Below are 18,007 nucleotides of genomic sequence, written 5' to 3' on the forward strand. Positions count from 1 at the left end.
ATTCCCTGTTTGGAATTACATCACTACCGCTTTTAACTACTTAAAATCTTCTAAACAGAGGGATCGTTTTGCTTTAATTACCCTCTTTGACCAATTAAATCCCACTGCACAGATGACTGAGTTCTCATGTGAAAGCCAACCGCGCTGATTAGCCTCTGTGCCACTGTGGTGATTCCCACAGTAAATTAGCAGAGTGGTGAAATGGAATGCCACCATTTTGAATCATCTCCATGGGTCTGCCATTAAGGCTCCATTAGCCCCGGGCCGGGCCTTCTTACTCTCTCTGCTGCTCTCAGTGATGTCATCAAAGATGGCCCCCCTAATTCATCATTACCATACTGTACATGAGGGGGCCTTGACCCACCCTGCTCTTGTTGTGACAGTGTTTACTGGTGAGGTAGTGTGTCTTTCAGCCTGTCAGCCACCCCGACGCTTCACCCCGCGCCAGAGAGACGCTTCTACGAGACGGGAAAAACGATACCAGACTGCGTTCTGTCTGAGAGGCGGCCATTTGTGTTGTTAGCGTTGTTAGCGATGCGTTAGCCTTGCTTTCTCCTTTTCTCTCGCTGTCTCACCCGCGGGAGTCAGGTGGCTGAGCGGTGAGAGAGTCAGGCTAGTAATCTGAAGGTTGCCAGTTCGATTCCCGGCCGAGTCAAATGACGTTCACCCTACTTGCCCTACTTGCCTCGGGGGGAATGTCCCTGTACTTATTGTAAGTTGCTCTGGATAAGAGCGTCTGCTAAATGACTAAATGTAAATGTAATGTAAATGTCTCGGCGCTGCTTGACATCTGCTCTACAGTTGTGTAGACAAAAGTTTAGCCAGTCAGCTAGCTTCTTTTTTTTTCTTTTTTTCAACATATGCTTTGCTATCCCTCAACCATGCAGTCCCTGGCAACATGCTTCAGGTTTTTTTACGACTCCAAAGTGACAGCTTCATTGAGCGTGCGGTCAGAAATGTGTGGAGTTATGGCTGATATTTCCTGAGGTGATGCAAGATTGCCTTTTTAGGGTCTACTGTACGGCCGCTTGGTTGAACGTTTCGGGGGAGGAATGTGCAGAAAGTATATAGGAGTTCCTCTCTCCATAATTGTAGCCTTGGCTATTACTGGCTATTGTTACTCCCCCTGTGCTCATAAGAACTTTATCTGTCTACAGCCTCAGGTGATTGCGGATTGCTTAACTTTTTACTTGTGTTTTCATAGCTGTAATTTTGTTTTGGGATTCTCATACCTGAATCTCACAGCTGTGTTTTCATGGACTCTGTTGACCTGTAGGGTATAAAACAAATTTAAGGTATATATAATGAAATGGGGTTTGATTCTGTATAAACTGGAGGACAAACATCTGGTGTGGGTATGCATGTCTGGAAGGGAGAGCTTCGTCTCGTTTTGTGTGTCTCTCTCTCTCTCTCTCTCTCTCTCTCTCTCTCTCTCTCTCTCTCTCTCTCTCTCTCTCTCTCTCTCTCTCCTACCATCTCTGTCTCTCTCTCTCTCCTACCGTCTCTGTCTAGCAAACTCCTAAGTCTGAAGCCACATGCCTGCCTAATAGAAATATGATCTCTACAAATGATGAATGTAGATATCCATAATTAATATTCTATCCTATATTTCCCTTTTTCTTCCTCCTTTTTGTACACTCCTTATCCTCCCCAATCTGTCCCCTCTTTCTCTACCCTCTATTCCTCCTTAAATCTCCCTTTCTCTCCTATCTAAATCCACCCTCCCTCTACCCCCTTTCCCTCCCTTACCTTCTCTTTCGACTCGTCTCTCCCCTTTCTCTATCCTCCATCCTTGCTTTCTCTCCTATCCTTACCCCCCTCTCTCCCCCCCTCTCTCCCCCCATCTCCTCCCTTCTCTCCACCCCCCCACTCCTCCCCCCCCCCCAGCCAACCTCAACCCCATGTCCCACACCCAGCACTGCGTCACCAGCATGGGCGCTCCTTCCTGGAGCTGCTCCGGTCTGGAGGGCGACGAGACGGAGGAGAACGGGACGGGGGAGGGGCTGGTGGACGGCCGGCGCGACCCCCACCACGGCGAGGGCGGCCTGAGCTTCCTGCTGAAACAGGAAGACATGGAGACCCAGGACTCCTACATCCGCCTGTACAGCCGCCTGGACGTGGCCGTGAGGGAGATGAAGCAGTATGTGGCCCAGATAGACGTGTAAGTGACCGGAACAAACATGTTCGTGTTCTGCACAGACGCCAGTGTTTCCCCTACCATTATATCAGGGGGGCGCCCCGCCCTCGCAACGGCACGCCCCGCCCCCCCTGGAAGGTAAAAAATATATATATTTATATAGCGCCAGATCACAAAAAAAGTCATTTAAGGTTACCTTTCCTATAAAACAGGTCTATAGCTTGCTCTTTTATTAAACAAACTAAATGGCCTTATGTTATTTATCTTATTTACACGACGGCATGTCATTTTGTCTCTACATGGCCGCCGCCCCCCCCCCCCCCCCGTGCGCTTTACACAAGTAACGGATCGAACGTCCACAATGGCTTCAGACTGTTCTCTTCGTTTCACTCGTTATGAAGACATGATTACTATTCAACAGAACTTCACTGATGCACCTTGGTGGGAGTCACGACGGCTTGATCAAAACAACGAAACGTGACGCGTTCAGAACTGTTCTCAGTTCCTGGAGTCTTTTCAGTGACATTTCCCTCAATAGGCCTCAATTGTTCTGCATATGAAAGGCCAGGCGTCGGGTTGAAACTAACGGTCCAGAGATAGCCAGACCCAAACACAGAGTGCGTCAACAACTCCAGGTTCAGCCCTCTGTCATGCTTATCGTTGAGACTATGGAGAGCTGTCCTCAGGCCCAACAGGAGCTGGTCCTGATGCCATAGCAACATGACATGGACAGAAAGCGTCCTCCACTATGTGTGTGTGTGTGTGTGTGTTTGTGTGTGCAAGTGTGATGTGTGTGTTTTTGTGTATTCCTGCATGTGGCCCACTGCACTATATGTGAGTTACAACCCACAATCACCAAGATAAAAGACTATGCAACCATATCTGAAATGTTGTTGTCCTCCCACCACCTTCCCCTCCCTCCCTCCCTCCCTCCCCCCCATCCCCTACCCCTTTCCCTCCCATCCTCTCCTTTGCCCTCCTATGTCCTTCCTCCCTCCCACCCCTCCCCCCTATCCCCCATCCTCCCCTCCCTCCTATGTCCTTCCTCCCTCCCTCCCCTCCCCCCCACAGACTCCTGTCATCCATCACGGAGCCCACCCAGCCCCAGGGCGGTGAGCCCCCGGCCTACGAGCCCCACAGCCAGCCTCCCACCCTGGCCCCCGTGGATGAGGGCGACCCGGACAAGGTGGAGCACGGAGGCATCAAGAAGGTGTGCTTCAAGGTGACCGAGGACGACCAGGAGGACTCGGGCCACGACACCATGAGCTACAGGGACTCCTACAGGTGAGGGTTAGGGCAACCGAGACTTTTGCACCCAAAGCCACGCTGTCTGAGGTTGACTCGCTTGGGGGAGGAGTGGATAGAAGGGAGAGAGTGAGTGAGTGAGTGAGGAGAGATGAATGGTGACTCATTCGCGCTAGCAGGTCGATAAATAAATAAGAGAGCAGGAAGTTAGCAGCTCAGTGATGTCATCCCACCTGTCTTTGTGTTCCCTGCCCCTCCAACTCAACAACCCCTTCCCTGTTCATGTGATACATCGCCCACTGCACCACTCCAGATGTGTGGAGTCACATCTAAAACACAGAACAGGGTCTAAAAACGGCCACGGTGACCTTGCTTATGTCATGTGTCCTCCCGTTGCCTGCGGTAACCATGTTGGGTTGATTCAGATGGCGTTGGTGGGGTCCTGGGCCGCGGCCCACGGAGCCACACCCACCCCACCCACTGAGACGTGGTGGCTGGCAGGAGTGCTGGGGTGTAATACAGCTGAATGACTGGGCCTGCATCCCTGCCCAGTATGTAATTACTGTAGGACGAGGACGATGTTGCGTATACACACACACACACACACACACACACATGCACTTAGGCTATACTGTATACACACACACACACACACATGCACTTAGGCTATACTGTATACACACACACACACACACACACATGCATGTAGGCTGTACTGTATACACACACACACACACACACACACACATGCACTTAGGCTATACTGTATACACACACACACACACACACACACACACACACATGCATGTAGGCTGTACTGTATACACACACACACACACACACACACACATGCACTTAGGCTATACTGTATACACACACACACACATGCATGTAGGCTGTACTGTGCACACACAGTCACACACACACATACTGTACTAAGTACAAGACACACACACATACACACGCTATACTGTACATAGACTCTCACATGTATAGCGGTGTACACGCACACAGTACAGCTCCATACGCACTCCATGCAACAGCAACAGACACACTCACACGCACAGAGACACACTCACACGCACAGAGACACACTCGCACACACAGAGACACACTCACACACACACATAGACACACACACAGACACACTCACACACCTACTCACACACTCACACACAGACACACACACACTCACATGCACAGAGACACACACACTCACATGCACAGAGACACACACACACACACACACTCACACGCACAGAGAGCCTGGTGAGATCACCCTCTGGCTTCCCTGCCTGGGAAGTGGCAAAGACACACAGGAACAGCGAGTTAAGAGCCGGAGAGAGAAACTGGGTTGGACGTGAGTGTTTTGAGTGCAGGAAAACTGCTCAACAGACTGAGTGGAAGACAAGGGCTGGCTGGACGTGCAACACAGTGATACTAGATTCCAAGGATGTACTGTATACCAAGGACGTATAGTAGATTCTTCATGTATACCAAGGATACAGAGTACATTCCTATTGTATACCAAGGACAGAGCGAGAGGCAGACTGAGATAAATGGAGACAGAGAGAGAGAGAGAGAGGGGGGGGGGGGGGGGAGGGAGGGAGGGAGGGAGGGAGGGAGGGAGGGAGGGAGGGAGGGAGGGAGGGAGGAGGGAGGGAGGGAGGGACGGAGGAGGGAGGGAGGGAGGGAGGGAGGAGGGACGCACGAGGGACGCACCGCTGGAGAGCAGGAGTGAAACAGGCAGGCTGCTGTAGGAGACGTGGCCATGAAGAATAGCCACACAAACCTGTGTGTGTGTTTGTGTGTGTGTGTGCGTGCGAGGTGGGGACCGAAATCAAAGGAACAGTCTAGGACGATTACATAATTGGCCCTTTAGTTCCATCTAAGGGATTTAGGACCCCGTGGAGCGGAACAGGATTTTTTTTACAGGCAATATCTCGGCCACCACGCCCATCCTATTCACATCCAGTGGCTTCCTCCTATTTGGGTTCCAGCTTTCATTGTTGTGGCGTGAAGTTGTCACCAATCCAAGCTGGGTGATAGCAATGAAAACAAAGCGTTTGTTTTCATTTGAGAGCCTGTTAACAATGCTGCCTCATGGTGCAATCGTGGTGTTCAAGATTCTCTTGGTGCTGTTTAATCTGGCTTTTGGGCTCCACACTGTTAATCTCTTCAAAGCAGACGATAATCAAGTTCGAGACTTGTGACTGTGAATACCCGGCTTGTTTTGTACAGTATGACAAAGATATAAGTAAATATACAGCACATACTACCTGCAGTAAGCACCTTGGAATGTGTATACATCATAGGCATCATTACCCTGAGTTGAAGTTAACAATTTGGTGTAATTTTCTTACTAATTTAATACCCCATCAGCCCACCCAATACTATATTGAAATTTAATTTAGATTTGGAATTTGATGTAACCACTTATTACACAAGTTCTCTGGAATGTCAACGCATCATTCCAATGAAGTACTGGGTTGTGGATGGTTTTGTTTATCTGTGAGAAACGTTTAATTAGTGTAGATAGTCCTAAATCAATCACTCCCAGGAAGACTGTTTGACAAGAAGATTACAAGACTTGGAAAACCTCTGAGGCTTCTGGTGGGAATGAACTTGTGATAGTAGTCAGCGTGTGTGTGTGTGTGTGTGTGTGTGTGTGTGTGTGTGTGTGATTTCCAGCGAGTGCAACAGCAACAGGGACTCTGTCCTGTCGTACACCAGCGTGAGGAGCAACAGCTCGTATCTGGGCAGCGACGAGATGGGCTCAGGTAGGACACATGCTGCTAACGTGTTGCTAACACACTTACACTGACATGATCGTTAGCATTCGTGTCCTTACTGAAGCTATACGCGTATGACGTTAATCACTATGTTTGATCTGATCTCTCTCTCCTCTTTGCTGCTCTCTGTCTCTCTCTCCCTCTGTTGTGCGCCCTCTCTTTCTCTGTCTCTCTGTCTCTCTCTGTGTGTCTCTCTCTCTGTGTCTCTCTCTGTCTGTCTGTCTGTCTCTCTCTCTGTCTGTCTGTCTTTCTCTCTGGGTCTCTCCCTCTGTTGTGCGCTTTCTCTCTGTCTGTCTCTCTCTCTCTCTCTCTCTCTCTCTCTCTCTCTCTCTCTCTCTCTCTCTCTCTCTCTCTCTCTCTCTCTCTCTCTCTCTCTCTCTCTCTCTCTGTGTCTCTCTCTCTCTTTTTCAGGTGATGAGCTGCCCTGTGATATGAGGATCCCTTCAGATAAGCAGGACAAGCTGCATGGCTGTCTGGAGCACCTCTTCAACCAGGTACCCTAGCTCTGCCTCCTACTGTACATCCCTACCAGGTACACTACTGAAGCTTTGTCTAGCACATGTTCTACCAGGTAGTTGCACAGGCTCACAGGGCAGTCTCTCCTCAGCTTTGTGACTCTCCTAAAAGCTTTTGAAGGCCATGCTTTTGTTTGCACAGTTGTTTTGAATTTGGTGGAGACACTGTGCTGAAAATATGTGTTTTGAATTCCCGCAAACACACGCACATGGAGAAAGAGGGGAAAAGGAAGAAGTGATGGACACAGGAAGAGAGGGAGAGGGAGAGGGAGAGGGAGAGGGAGAGGGAGAGAGGGAGAGGGAGAGGGAGAGGGAGAGGGGGAGAGGGAGAGGGAGAGGGAGAGGGAGAGGGAGAGAAACCTAGGCCTGATAAACATTTGGCATAGATTCCAGTAGTAATCAGCCCACATCTGCAGCGTGTTACCTTGTTTTGCTATCTCTCCACTCACATCTCTCCATCCTCCCTGGTCCCTCCTCTCCCCACAACGTTCTCTCTTCCTCTCTCACTTTCTCTCTTTACGTCATTCAAGCCAACACACACACAAACACACACACACAACTGCTCCTTCCTGTCCTCATACTCGCTCTCCTCCATGCCCTTTGATGTCGTCTCCCCAGGTGTAAACAGATGATTAGGGCCAGATAGAGACTTGCCTTGTTGTTGACAGGGTTGAAATGCATGAGTCCAGGATCTGTATTTGTACTGTGAGAAAGGTGCGAGTCTGTGAGTCAGGAAGCCAGAGGGACAGTCGGGTAAAAGGGGTGAAAATAGAGAGAGGGGGGAAGAGATGGGGAGGGGAAGAGATTGGAAGAGAGGGTCTGACCAGGTGGATGTTTGTGTTCTCTGCAGGTGGACTCCATCAACAGTCTGCTCAAAGGGCCCGTCATGAGCAAGGCCTGTGAGGTGACCAAGCACTTTGACCCTGACCACACTCAGCCAGGTAAGCGTGTGTGTACGAGGTGTGTTTGTGTGTACGTCTTGTTTTGTGTGTGTTTGTGTGTACCATAAGTGTGGCAAAATAAATAAACACGCACACACTGTGCTTCTAAGTGTCAGTAACTGTTTGTATGTTTTCATGGGATGAGTATGTGTGTTCACCCTGACTAACGAGCGACACACACACACACACACATTGCATGAGCAGAGTTCCGCCAGACGGAGGACTCGACGAGTCGCTGTCGCTACGTCATCCACAAGAACATCCAGGAGGACCCATGGAACCTCCCCAGCTCCATCAAGACCCTGGTGGAGAGCCTGCAGAGATTTGTGGATGGTTCGTAGAACCCACACACACCCACACATATTTGCACATTCTCACACAGACCCAAATCGCACACATGTACAGCCTCACACACAGACATACACTCGTATTTGCACACACACACTCACACACATACACATACTCACATACACACTCACACACACACCTACAGACTCACTCAGACACACACACACACACACACCCACGGGAAACCTACTGTCCATCACCCGTCGCCGACCTCTCCCTCCCTCTCTCTCTCCCTCTCTCCTTCTGTAGACGGGAAGAACCAGCTGCTGTTGGCTCTGCTCAAGTGTACAGGTGAGTCAGACCGAGGAGCCGACACCTGCAGCTCAACTGGGTCATCATGGCCAGGTTTCTGGAGCAGACATGGTGTTTGTGTGCCGCTTACGGTACAGGAGGGAGGGGGACAGGGATGGAGGGAGAGGACAGGAGGGATGAGCTAGCTACTTTTGAAGTGTTGCGGTGACATATGGTGGCGGGTAATGGCCCTGTCCTCCATGAGAAACCCCTCTGATGTGGCAGGCTGTCGTCCTCCCCGTCCTGGCTTGATTAGACCGATCCCATGCTGAGGTGTGGAGGGGAACAGGGGCCTCTGGTTCTGATTGATATCCGTGTTTGGATTGATGGTGGGGTGCCATTAGCTGAGTGAGAAGGCTGGATGCTCTGGTGTCCGTGGGCGTGGTAGGGGGGGAGGGGGGAGGGGGGGAGGGGGGGGAGGGGGGAGGGAAGTGAAGGGGAATGAATCACAGGTCTGGGAAACATTCGTCTCGTGTCTAACCTGTCCCCTGTTCTGTGCTCCCCCACTCCCCCCTGAACCCACTTTGTCTTTCTCTCACTCATCTCTATGCTGTTCCATCCCTCCATCTCTCACCCACTATTTTCCTCCTTGCTTCCCCCGACTCGCATCTTCATTTCTCCTCCCTCCATCTTCATCCTGTCATCCCCTTTTCTTCATCCTCTCCCCCAAACCTCATCCTTTCATCCCCGCCCGTCAGACACCTCCCTGCAGCTCCGCCGTGATGTCATCTTCTGCCAGGCGGCGGCGGGGGCGGTGTGCACGCTGGCAGAGCAGCTGCTGGCGGCGCTGCGCTCGCGCCTCAACAACGCGGGCGAGTACGAGGAGGACAGCAAGGAGACCAGCCGCAAGTGGCTAGAGCAGGTCGCTGGCATCGGGGTGCTGCTGCACTTCCAGGCCACGCTGGCGCCACACGTGGTAAGCGGCGGTACTGCAGGGATCTGTCCAGACAGGGACAGATGGTGATGATGATGATGATGAGACAGCTACATTAGATTCAGCCAGGGACAGGTTTTAACCGAGCGTTTGAAAACAAGATAACAACTTGCAACTAGTGACACTTTTTTGGCAATGCTGTACTAAAACAATATGATTCATACATATTTTCATGTATTTATTTATCCTCCTTATCTCTGTTTCGGAGGGAAAGTGCCTAGTGGCCTAGCGGGAAATGGGTCTGTGTTGTGTTGCTCTTTACAGAAGGGTTCTTTATCAGTCTTCCTGACTTCAAGGTCTCCTCTCCTCTGGTTGTGGAATGTGGACTGTCTCTTCTTTGAAATGAATACTGTGTGTCTCTGATCTGTATTGACTCCCCTGTGTGTCTGTGTACTGACTCCCCTGCGTGTGTGTGTGTATATTGACTCCCCTGTGTGTGAGTGTATGTGTCTGTGTATTGACTCCTGTGTGTGTGTGTGTGTGTGCGTGTGTGCGTATTGACTCCTGTGTGTGTGTGTGTATTGACTCTCCTGTGTGTATTGACTCCCCTGTGTCTGTGTGTGTATTGACTCCTGTGTGTGTCTGCCCTGCAGAAAGAGGAGCGCACCATGCTGGAGGACACCAAGGCCGCCCTGCTGGACCTGGACAAAGTCACCGTGTTCTTCCGCCAGCTGGAGGACGAGTACCTGGTCGCCAGTAAGAGACACGCTCACTAGCAGGGATGGTAGTCATGCATGCTAACTATGGCTGCCATACATTTAGTCATTTATCAGCTTACCTGCTTAGGATTTGTGATTACTTGATTGATCAGAAACATCTACATATAGATTAGGGAACACATTTCAAACAAAGAAGCATGCTTATGAAACACTTTTAAACTAAACCACAATTAAACTAAAGTTAGGGAATTGGGTGTTTTTACTTGACAATCATAAAAGCTTTTATCAAGGAAGATCAAGTTTTATTGTCCAGCTTCCTCAATATGGCTGAGGGAGATTGCTGCCTTCAGCTAATATCACATGCGTTTCCCATTGTTGGGGTCAAAGCTATAAATGGTTACTGCTGAACAATAAACATACTGTACTGTTGCACTACATGCGCTTACACATGCACACATACAGAACACACACATACAGAACACACACATAACACACACATGAACACACACATACACAACACAGACATGAACACACATACAGAACAAAGACATGAACACACATACAGAACAAAGACATAAACACACACACACTTTTCAAAACTGAATGCCTCTGGACGGAACATGGGTGTTTCAGCAGTTCGTCTGGGTCAGCTAGAGCAATGCAGATGAGCTGAGGTGGGTAGTCTGTGCGTCCAGCATGCCCTGGACCCCCTGGGTCCAGGAAGCTCTGGACCCAGGGGGTCATCAGGGCATCAGGGCCGTGTAAGCAGGTGAGGTTCGGGGGCAGGAGAGGGCAGGTTAGGTTGCAGTAGCACAGGCTATTCTAAGGGGTTCTTAGGTCTCTGAAACTACCTCGGCTGCATGAGAACATAGGGTTCCCCACGTTCTCCAAGGCAGTCAGGAACTTCACAGGAACTTCAGATTAGGGGAAACTCCTCTCCGGTTCTCCTGCTAAACTCAACGAGGCGTTAAGTCAAATCCCCTCGGTACACCAGTGTCTGGAGGTATCACGGACGAGTCCTGATGGAGTAAACGTGATCAGGTCGCTGAGGCTGGACCCTGACTGACCCCCCCCCCCCCTCTGTCTCGGCAGACACGCCGGTGTGTTACCAGGTGGAGGGTAGCCGTCAGGCCCTGAGGGTCACCCTGTACCTGGACAGCTGCCACTTCAGCGAGCTGCCCACACGCCTGAAGAACGGAGGCAGCCTCAAGCTCCACACCGTCCTCTTCACCAAGGGTCAGTACCCCACACCCAGTACCCCACACCCTCCTCTTCACCACACTGTCCTCCTCACCACACCCTCTTCCTCACCACACTGTCCTCCTCACCACACCTTCCTCCTCACCACACCCTCCTCTTCACCACGTGCCCTTTATAGCCTCGCTAAGTTAGAGCTTGTCACGGTCTATATTCTCTTTTCTTTAACACTTTTCTTTACATTTCACCTTGGCCTTTGTAGTTCATCTGAAAGTCCATTGAAGAGTCTCAGCCTTCCGATTCTCTCTCCTCAATCCCTCCTTCAACCTGCACTTGGACAGTATGAATGGATGGCATTATGTTTCATTCCTGTCTGCCAGCTAGCCATTTGTTTTCCACAGACATGTGCCAATTGGACCAATATCCCAACAGGGAGGTTCATATTGTTCTGTGGCACTTCAAAGTCCAACCCTGTAATGCAACACCCCAAGGCTCAGTGGAGAACGGTTATAGACTGCTGTCGCCACCTACTGACAGAGTCTATGAAATGCAGTTGACAGCCTGTTGCTGGGAGACCTACGTATGTTTGTGTACTTGTGTGTGCGTGCATATGTGTACACACACACGTGTGTGTGTGTGTGTACACGTGTGTGTGTACCAGTGTCAACCTGCTTCTGTTCATTTACGTCAACGCTAGTAGATGGCGTTTGCTGGCGCTCGCTTGTGTGTCGGTGAGCTTCTAACCTGTGTGTCTCCTGTCGTCCCCCAGCCCTGGAGAGATCTGAGGGGCTGGCTCCGCAGGATGCAGTGACCATGGAGGAGTTTCAGCAGCGGACCAACGCTCTCTCCCTGGAGAGGGTGAAAGCTTACTACCGCAGACTCAGGTACAGCTTAATGGTTAGAGCGACTGTAGATCAGAAGGGTTCCAGGTGGAAATTGTCCTCTGTATGTTGCTTTGGATAAAAGCGTCTGCTAAATAAATACATTTATCTTTACATTCAGCCTTAGTCTGTTTGGCATTTTACTGCTAAAACGGTTAGATTAGATTTAATTCCATTTCTTAATCCTGAGGGAAATTGAAGGCATGATCATGTTTGAACTCTGTTGTGTTTGTTACATCAGAGCCTTCTACCTGGAGAAGTCTAATCTTCCCACTGACTCAAACACCACAGCTATGAAGATAGACCAGGTAAATACATACTCAGATTTCTAAATCTCACAGATCCTGTTAGATACCAGAAATTTGACAAAGGCTTAAAGATCAAAATACGGCATTAGTTGATTTGAAACTGATCATGCAAATTGTTTTATTTATTTTTTCAATGATGATGATGTGTGAAGTTGTCTACTGAATTTAATCCACATGCCATTATGTACGTCGCTTTGGATAAATCAATTATATTCTGAATGACTGAAATATAAATGCAAGCACAGATACTGGGCCTCGAAGTTAGAGACCTTCACCGGCCGAGTGTTTCCAAAGTAAGAGGAACGGACAGTACCCCCATCCTACCACAGTAGCTCCCAAGGCCACTAACCCAGACTAACACCAACAGATCTATTAAAATCTCATTCCATTTGAAGTCAAGGAATGGAATGTCCACCTCCTTCCCCCTCCCACAAACTGACTGTAGCTGAAATATAATCCAGTTTTAGTTGAAATAGAATGCAGATTCCCACACCAGTTCATTGATCAGGCCTAATTGCTGAAAAGGAAAAAGGAAAAAAATCTATCTTGTTAGTTTGCATTGTCTACCCCGCAAGTGGGTCACCATGGATACAGAAAACGAGTGTGTATTCATGCTCTTATTCAACTGGGTCTGTTTTGAAAACCATCCAATTGAATCCTCTTGACCCTTGACCCTTGGTTGCGTGTTCTGTCCAGCTGCTACGGCCCCTCAACACCCTGGACGACCTGTGTCGGCTGATGCAGTCCTACGTGAACGCGCGACCCAGCGCCCAAGGCCACCCCTCCGGCACCAGTGTCCTGTGTGTGTCCTCGGAGCTGTGTAACCGTCTGGGCGCCTGCCACATCACCGTGTGTGCCACTGGCATGCAGAGGTCAGACTGGCACTGCCACACCCTGGTGTTGTTTTTTTATTATTTTATTACAACAAAAAAAAATCATTTTATTTTATGCCTTTTCGGCATGAGACTGATGCTATAGTAAAATATTTATTTTTAAAATAATTTTCTAAATGTTAACTTTTTTTTATTTATTCTTTTCTCTAACTTTTTCTCGCCCAAGTCATTTGGGATTCGATTTTATTAAATAGAAGAAACATAATAAATTGGAGTTAATTTAACCTGGAATAAGCTTTCATTAATGTAGATAAATCCGCCTTGATTAATTAATTAAGTATCATCTCATCGTCTAGATTCTTCCTGTCCAACCTGTAGCCCATAGCAGAAGGTCGTGACCTCTGACCTGTGTGTACTTGCAGGTGCACACTGAGTGTGACCCTGGAGCAAGCGATGATCCTGGCCAGGAACCACGGACTCATGCCGCGCTGCTTCATGCAGACCATGGACATCATGCGCAAACAGGTACCTCCCACACCTCCCACACCTCCCACACCCCCCACCTCCCACCTCCCACACCCCCCACCTCCCACCTCCCACCTCCCACACCCCCCACCTCCCGCACCTCCCACCTCCCACCTCCCACACCCCCCACCTCCCACCTCCCACCTCCCACACCCCCCACCTCCCGCACCTCCCACCTCCCGCACCTCCCACCTCCCACACCCCCCACCTCCCACCTCCCACCTCCCACCTCCCACACCCCCCACCTCCCGCACCTCCCACCTCCCACCTCCCACACCCCCCACCTCCCACCTCCCACCTCCCACACCCCCCACCTCCCGCACCTCCCACCTCCCACACCCCCCACCTCCCGCACCCCCCACCTCCCACACCTCCCACCTCCCACACCCCCCACCCCCCACCTCCCACCTCCCACACCCCCCACCTCCCACCTCCCACCTCCCACACCCCCCACCTCCCGCACCTCCCACCTCCCACCTCCCACACCCCCCACCTCCCACCTCCCACACCCCCCACCTCCCGCACCTCCCACCTCCCGCACCTCCCACCTCCCACACCCCCCACCTCCCACCTCCCACCTCCCACCTCCCACACCCCCCACCTCCCGCACCCCCCACCTCCCGCACCTCCCACCTCCCACACCCCCCACCTCCCACCTCCCACACCTCCCACCTCCCACACCCCCCACCTCCCACCTCCCACCTCCCACACCCCCCACCTCCCGCACCTCCCACCTCCCGCACCTCCCACCTCCCACACCCCCCACCTCCCGCACCCCCCACCTCCCGCACCTCCCACCTCCCACACCCCCCGCACCCCCCACCTCCCACACCCCCCACCTCCCACACCCCCCGCACCCCCCACCTCCCGCACCCCCCACCTCCCGCACCCCCCACCTCCCGCACCCCCCACCTCCCACACCTCCCACACCCCCCACCTCCCACACCCCCCACACCCCACACCTCCCGCACCCCCCACCTCCCACACCTCCCACATCCCACACCTCCCACACCCCACACCTCCCACACCCCCCACCTCCCTCACCCCCCACACCCCCCACACCTCCCACACCCCCCACCTCCCACCTCCCGCACCCCCCACCTCCCACCTCCCACACCCCCCACCTCACCCCCCGGTGTGGGAGGATGCTTGTGTTCGTTCTGGGTGATATTAACACTCCGTTATTCCCCCAACAGGGGACAAGAGTTGAGCTCTCTGCTAAAAACCTCAAGGTGATGGACCAGATGCCCCCTGCTGCCCCGAGGTGCTACCAAACAACCTTACCATTCCTTATATTTCAATTATATTTAAAAGAATATTAATAATTGTTTACATTATATTATAATTATTTATAATTATATGTTGTTGTTTTTTACTATAATTTTTTGTATAAGTATTAAGTATTAATTATATTATACATTTTTAAGATTTTAGCTTCATTTTGATAGTGCTAGTGGAGAGAGTCAGGAAATGTAGAGAGGAGAGAGAGAGGGGAGGAAATGCAGGTAACGGCCCGGGCTGGAATCGAACCTGGGCCCTGCAGTAGGGCCTTGGCCTACGTAGCACACGCTCTACCCATCGAGCCACCGGGGGGGGGGAGGGGGGGGGGGAGGGGGGGGGAGGGGGGGGGGGCACCTTTACCGTCCCTTACATCTGATAGACCTTGTAAAAATGGTCACGTAGAAACGATCTAAGGTCAGTTCTGTTGGTGAAGGTAGTGACTCATTTCCTTTCTCCTCACAGGCTCTTCAAGTTGTGTCTCCCACCCACAGACGGAGACATGTAGGAGAAGCCTCGCTGGTCCTGGAGCACTTCTTTTTACTTTCTAATGTTGATCAACTCAATCCTCGTTGACCTGAGGTCAAAGGTGAAGGAGGGGAGGGTGAACTGGGGGGAATGGGAGAAGGCTCTCCCTCTAAAAGACTATAGCAGAAGGGTGTCATGTTTGGGTGGTCTTAAACAGAGTCTGTCCACGGAAACATTCCATCAGAGAAGCATCACAAGTGTGGGTGCCAAAGGAGGTTCTCTCCATGTGGCACACAGCTCCACAGTCATCCTAACCACACACTCCCTAGTCCCCCAACACACAACTGTTGCTGCCTATGGCAGTCTTCCTACCGTGACACTGGTGAAACTAATCTGGCAGCCCGCCCCAAAAATAGTAGTGTTGTGTCACAGACCTGGAAACTCATCGAGGAACCCTCAGAGATGCCAGGATCAGAACCGATCTCAGTATTTAGGACCCCATTACAGATAATGGTCACTTCTCCAAGCAGGGCTATATTATTAACTGGATTAACCCAACTACCTGTTAGTGGTCCCTTATCTCTCTTATCTTGTATTCACTTTGCCTTGGACTGCTATTCGAGAGCTCCCTGTCTTCCCCTGTCACAGTCTTGTGTTTCTTGGGGATTAGATGCAGTGTCTACTATACTTTCTGGAAGGACAAAGACGTAAAGGGAATTGATCCCTAAACCTGGTTTTGTTTATGTGATGCAATTTGTAATGGGAGAAAAACTGCATCAAGGAGAACAAGATTGTTAAATGAATAGATGGAGGGATGCAGGTAGGGAAAGAGATGGAGGGAGGGATGGATGGATGGATGGAGGGATGAATGGATGGAGGGATGAATAGAAGAATGGACAGTGTGGAGGCTGCCTTTGCCTCCTTGCATGCGGTGAATGTGCAATTACTGTAGGTTTAGTGTGAGTACTGTATTACTGCACAATACTGTATGAAGGACAGCTATTTATTGTATCCGGAAGGAGCATTTTTATTCCTCAGTAATATCAGGTATTAAAGATTTAAAAGCATTCCAGCCTACGTATCATACGGTATTTAATGGACCAATGGCATGCCGTTTCTCGATTTTCCTTATGTGAGCAAGTATTAATCTTCAGGGAGTGTTGCAGAGAAAGGGGAATATGAGTCAGGGGAAAGCACCTAACCATGAGCTGTAATGTTTACCAACATGCAGCCAAACAACAGGATAGCAGTTCACGTGTAATTAATAAGCTTCATCTATTCAGTCTCATGTATGCCTTGCAGAGTTCTCATCACAAGTTTTAATTGTATTTAATACCGCTCTAGAGTTTTCTGTTTTGAGATTTTAATATTTAGGTATGAGCACAATGATTCATTCAATCACTCACACACAACACGGTGGCATGTCAACGTACTGTAACCTGTATATGGATGGTGTCAACAAAAGGGATCAGGCAAGGATTCGTAAACAGTCACGTTATTTTATGGAAAACTTTGTTGTTTTGGTGTAAATAAAGTCTGTAACATTGACTGCCAGAGAAAATAGCATTTTGTTTTAGGCCTTCGAGGCAAGAGGGTGACGCTATAATTTAAATTGGATTATTTTTATGAAGATAATATAGTATGTAAAACGTAAAATTATTTTGTATTCATACATGTACAGTTTTAAATAAACTGCAGGATTGAGCTGAATCTATTTGACAATGTTGTTGACTTCCAAAATGTCTCCACTTGCATTTCAGCCTGGTTTGTGTGTGTTACTGAGATGCCGTTTGAAAATCAGTTTTTACACATCCATCGCTCCTTTTTATTTATTTCAAAGATCTCATCAGGTTACAATTGTGTTGGTTACAATTCTCTCCAATCCCCACCACCATGACCATATACATACTAGAAAACTAGCAATGCTGCAGGTTATTAGAACATTTGAATTTCACCTCACATCTCACAATACCTTACATCAAGTTGAATATGTTTTAGTTAAGGTTTTTGCACGCTTACAACTTATAGAAACTATGAAACGTTCTGTCTCTACAACATTGTCTCTACTCAGTGGTGAACTGTTAGTTTGTTCTCTTGTCTTTCCTCACAGCTTATGTAAAAACAGCAGTTTATTGGTGTCCCATAAAACAAATTCACTAGTAACACCAGTTTTGCTTTGTTTTAAAATTTCAATTCTGTACATACTTTGTTTGCAATGTTATGTTGCCTGAAAATAATTGTACAAAAGGAATTTTTGAATATCTCTTTATAAAATTATTATTGTAAATTTAACCTTAACATGCTAGTAAATAAAATGCTATTCACAACAAAGAAAATGTGTTAATGTATAAAAACGATTCTTGTTCACCTTTTAGAGATATCTAGTCTGTATCCATTTGCCTAGCGCACAAGCTAGTTCAAGACAGAATTATTTGTTCTTTTTTTCTTGAAGCCACTGATTTCAAGATGAGTAACCAAAGAAACACCTTAGTGTTTGCTATGGAACTGTGATAGGATGTTGTCTTAGGTTTCTTTTGCTCCTACCTTACAAAACAGGTAAGTACCCTCTAACAAGGATGCATCTGTACTGTATATCATTTTCTAACAATAGAACAATCCTCAGCAGAGTGGTTTGTTTTCCAAATCTTGGACAAC

The 18,007-nt window shown here is 49.4% G+C and overlaps 1 protein-coding gene across 1 annotated transcript in view; it reads left to right on the forward strand.

Annotated features, from left to right (window-relative positions):
• Positions 1-17,677, forward strand: part of prex1 (phosphatidylinositol-3,4,5-trisphosphate-dependent Rac exchange factor 1) — a 70,202-nt gene extending 52,525 nt beyond the window's left edge. Inside the window, exons 19-34 of the mRNA XM_062460550.1 lie at positions 1,888-2,161; positions 3,209-3,421; positions 6,074-6,162; positions 6,586-6,668; positions 7,540-7,630; positions 7,835-7,963; positions 8,228-8,269; positions 8,968-9,185; positions 9,797-9,899; positions 10,955-11,098; positions 11,829-11,943; positions 12,182-12,248; positions 12,945-13,120; positions 13,504-13,606; positions 14,803-14,870; positions 15,350-17,677. Of these exons, the coding sequence (XP_062316534.1) occupies positions 1,888-2,161; positions 3,209-3,421; positions 6,074-6,162; positions 6,586-6,668; positions 7,540-7,630; positions 7,835-7,963; positions 8,228-8,269; positions 8,968-9,185; positions 9,797-9,899; positions 10,955-11,098; positions 11,829-11,943; positions 12,182-12,248; positions 12,945-13,120; positions 13,504-13,606; positions 14,803-14,870; positions 15,350-15,392 (1,958 nt within the window). The 3' untranslated portion in view covers positions 15,393-17,677. The remainder of the gene's footprint in view (positions 1-1,887; positions 2,162-3,208; positions 3,422-6,073; positions 6,163-6,585; positions 6,669-7,539; positions 7,631-7,834; positions 7,964-8,227; positions 8,270-8,967; positions 9,186-9,796; positions 9,900-10,954; positions 11,099-11,828; positions 11,944-12,181; positions 12,249-12,944; positions 13,121-13,503; positions 13,607-14,802; positions 14,871-15,349) is intronic.
• The last annotated feature ends 330 nt before the right edge of the window (positions 17,678-18,007 follow it).

Source organism: Osmerus eperlanus, chromosome 4 (genome assembly GCF_963692335.1).
Source record: "Osmerus eperlanus chromosome 4, fOsmEpe2.1, whole genome shotgun sequence".
Taxonomy (NCBI): Eukaryota; Metazoa; Chordata; class Actinopteri; order Osmeriformes; family Osmeridae; genus Osmerus; species Osmerus eperlanus.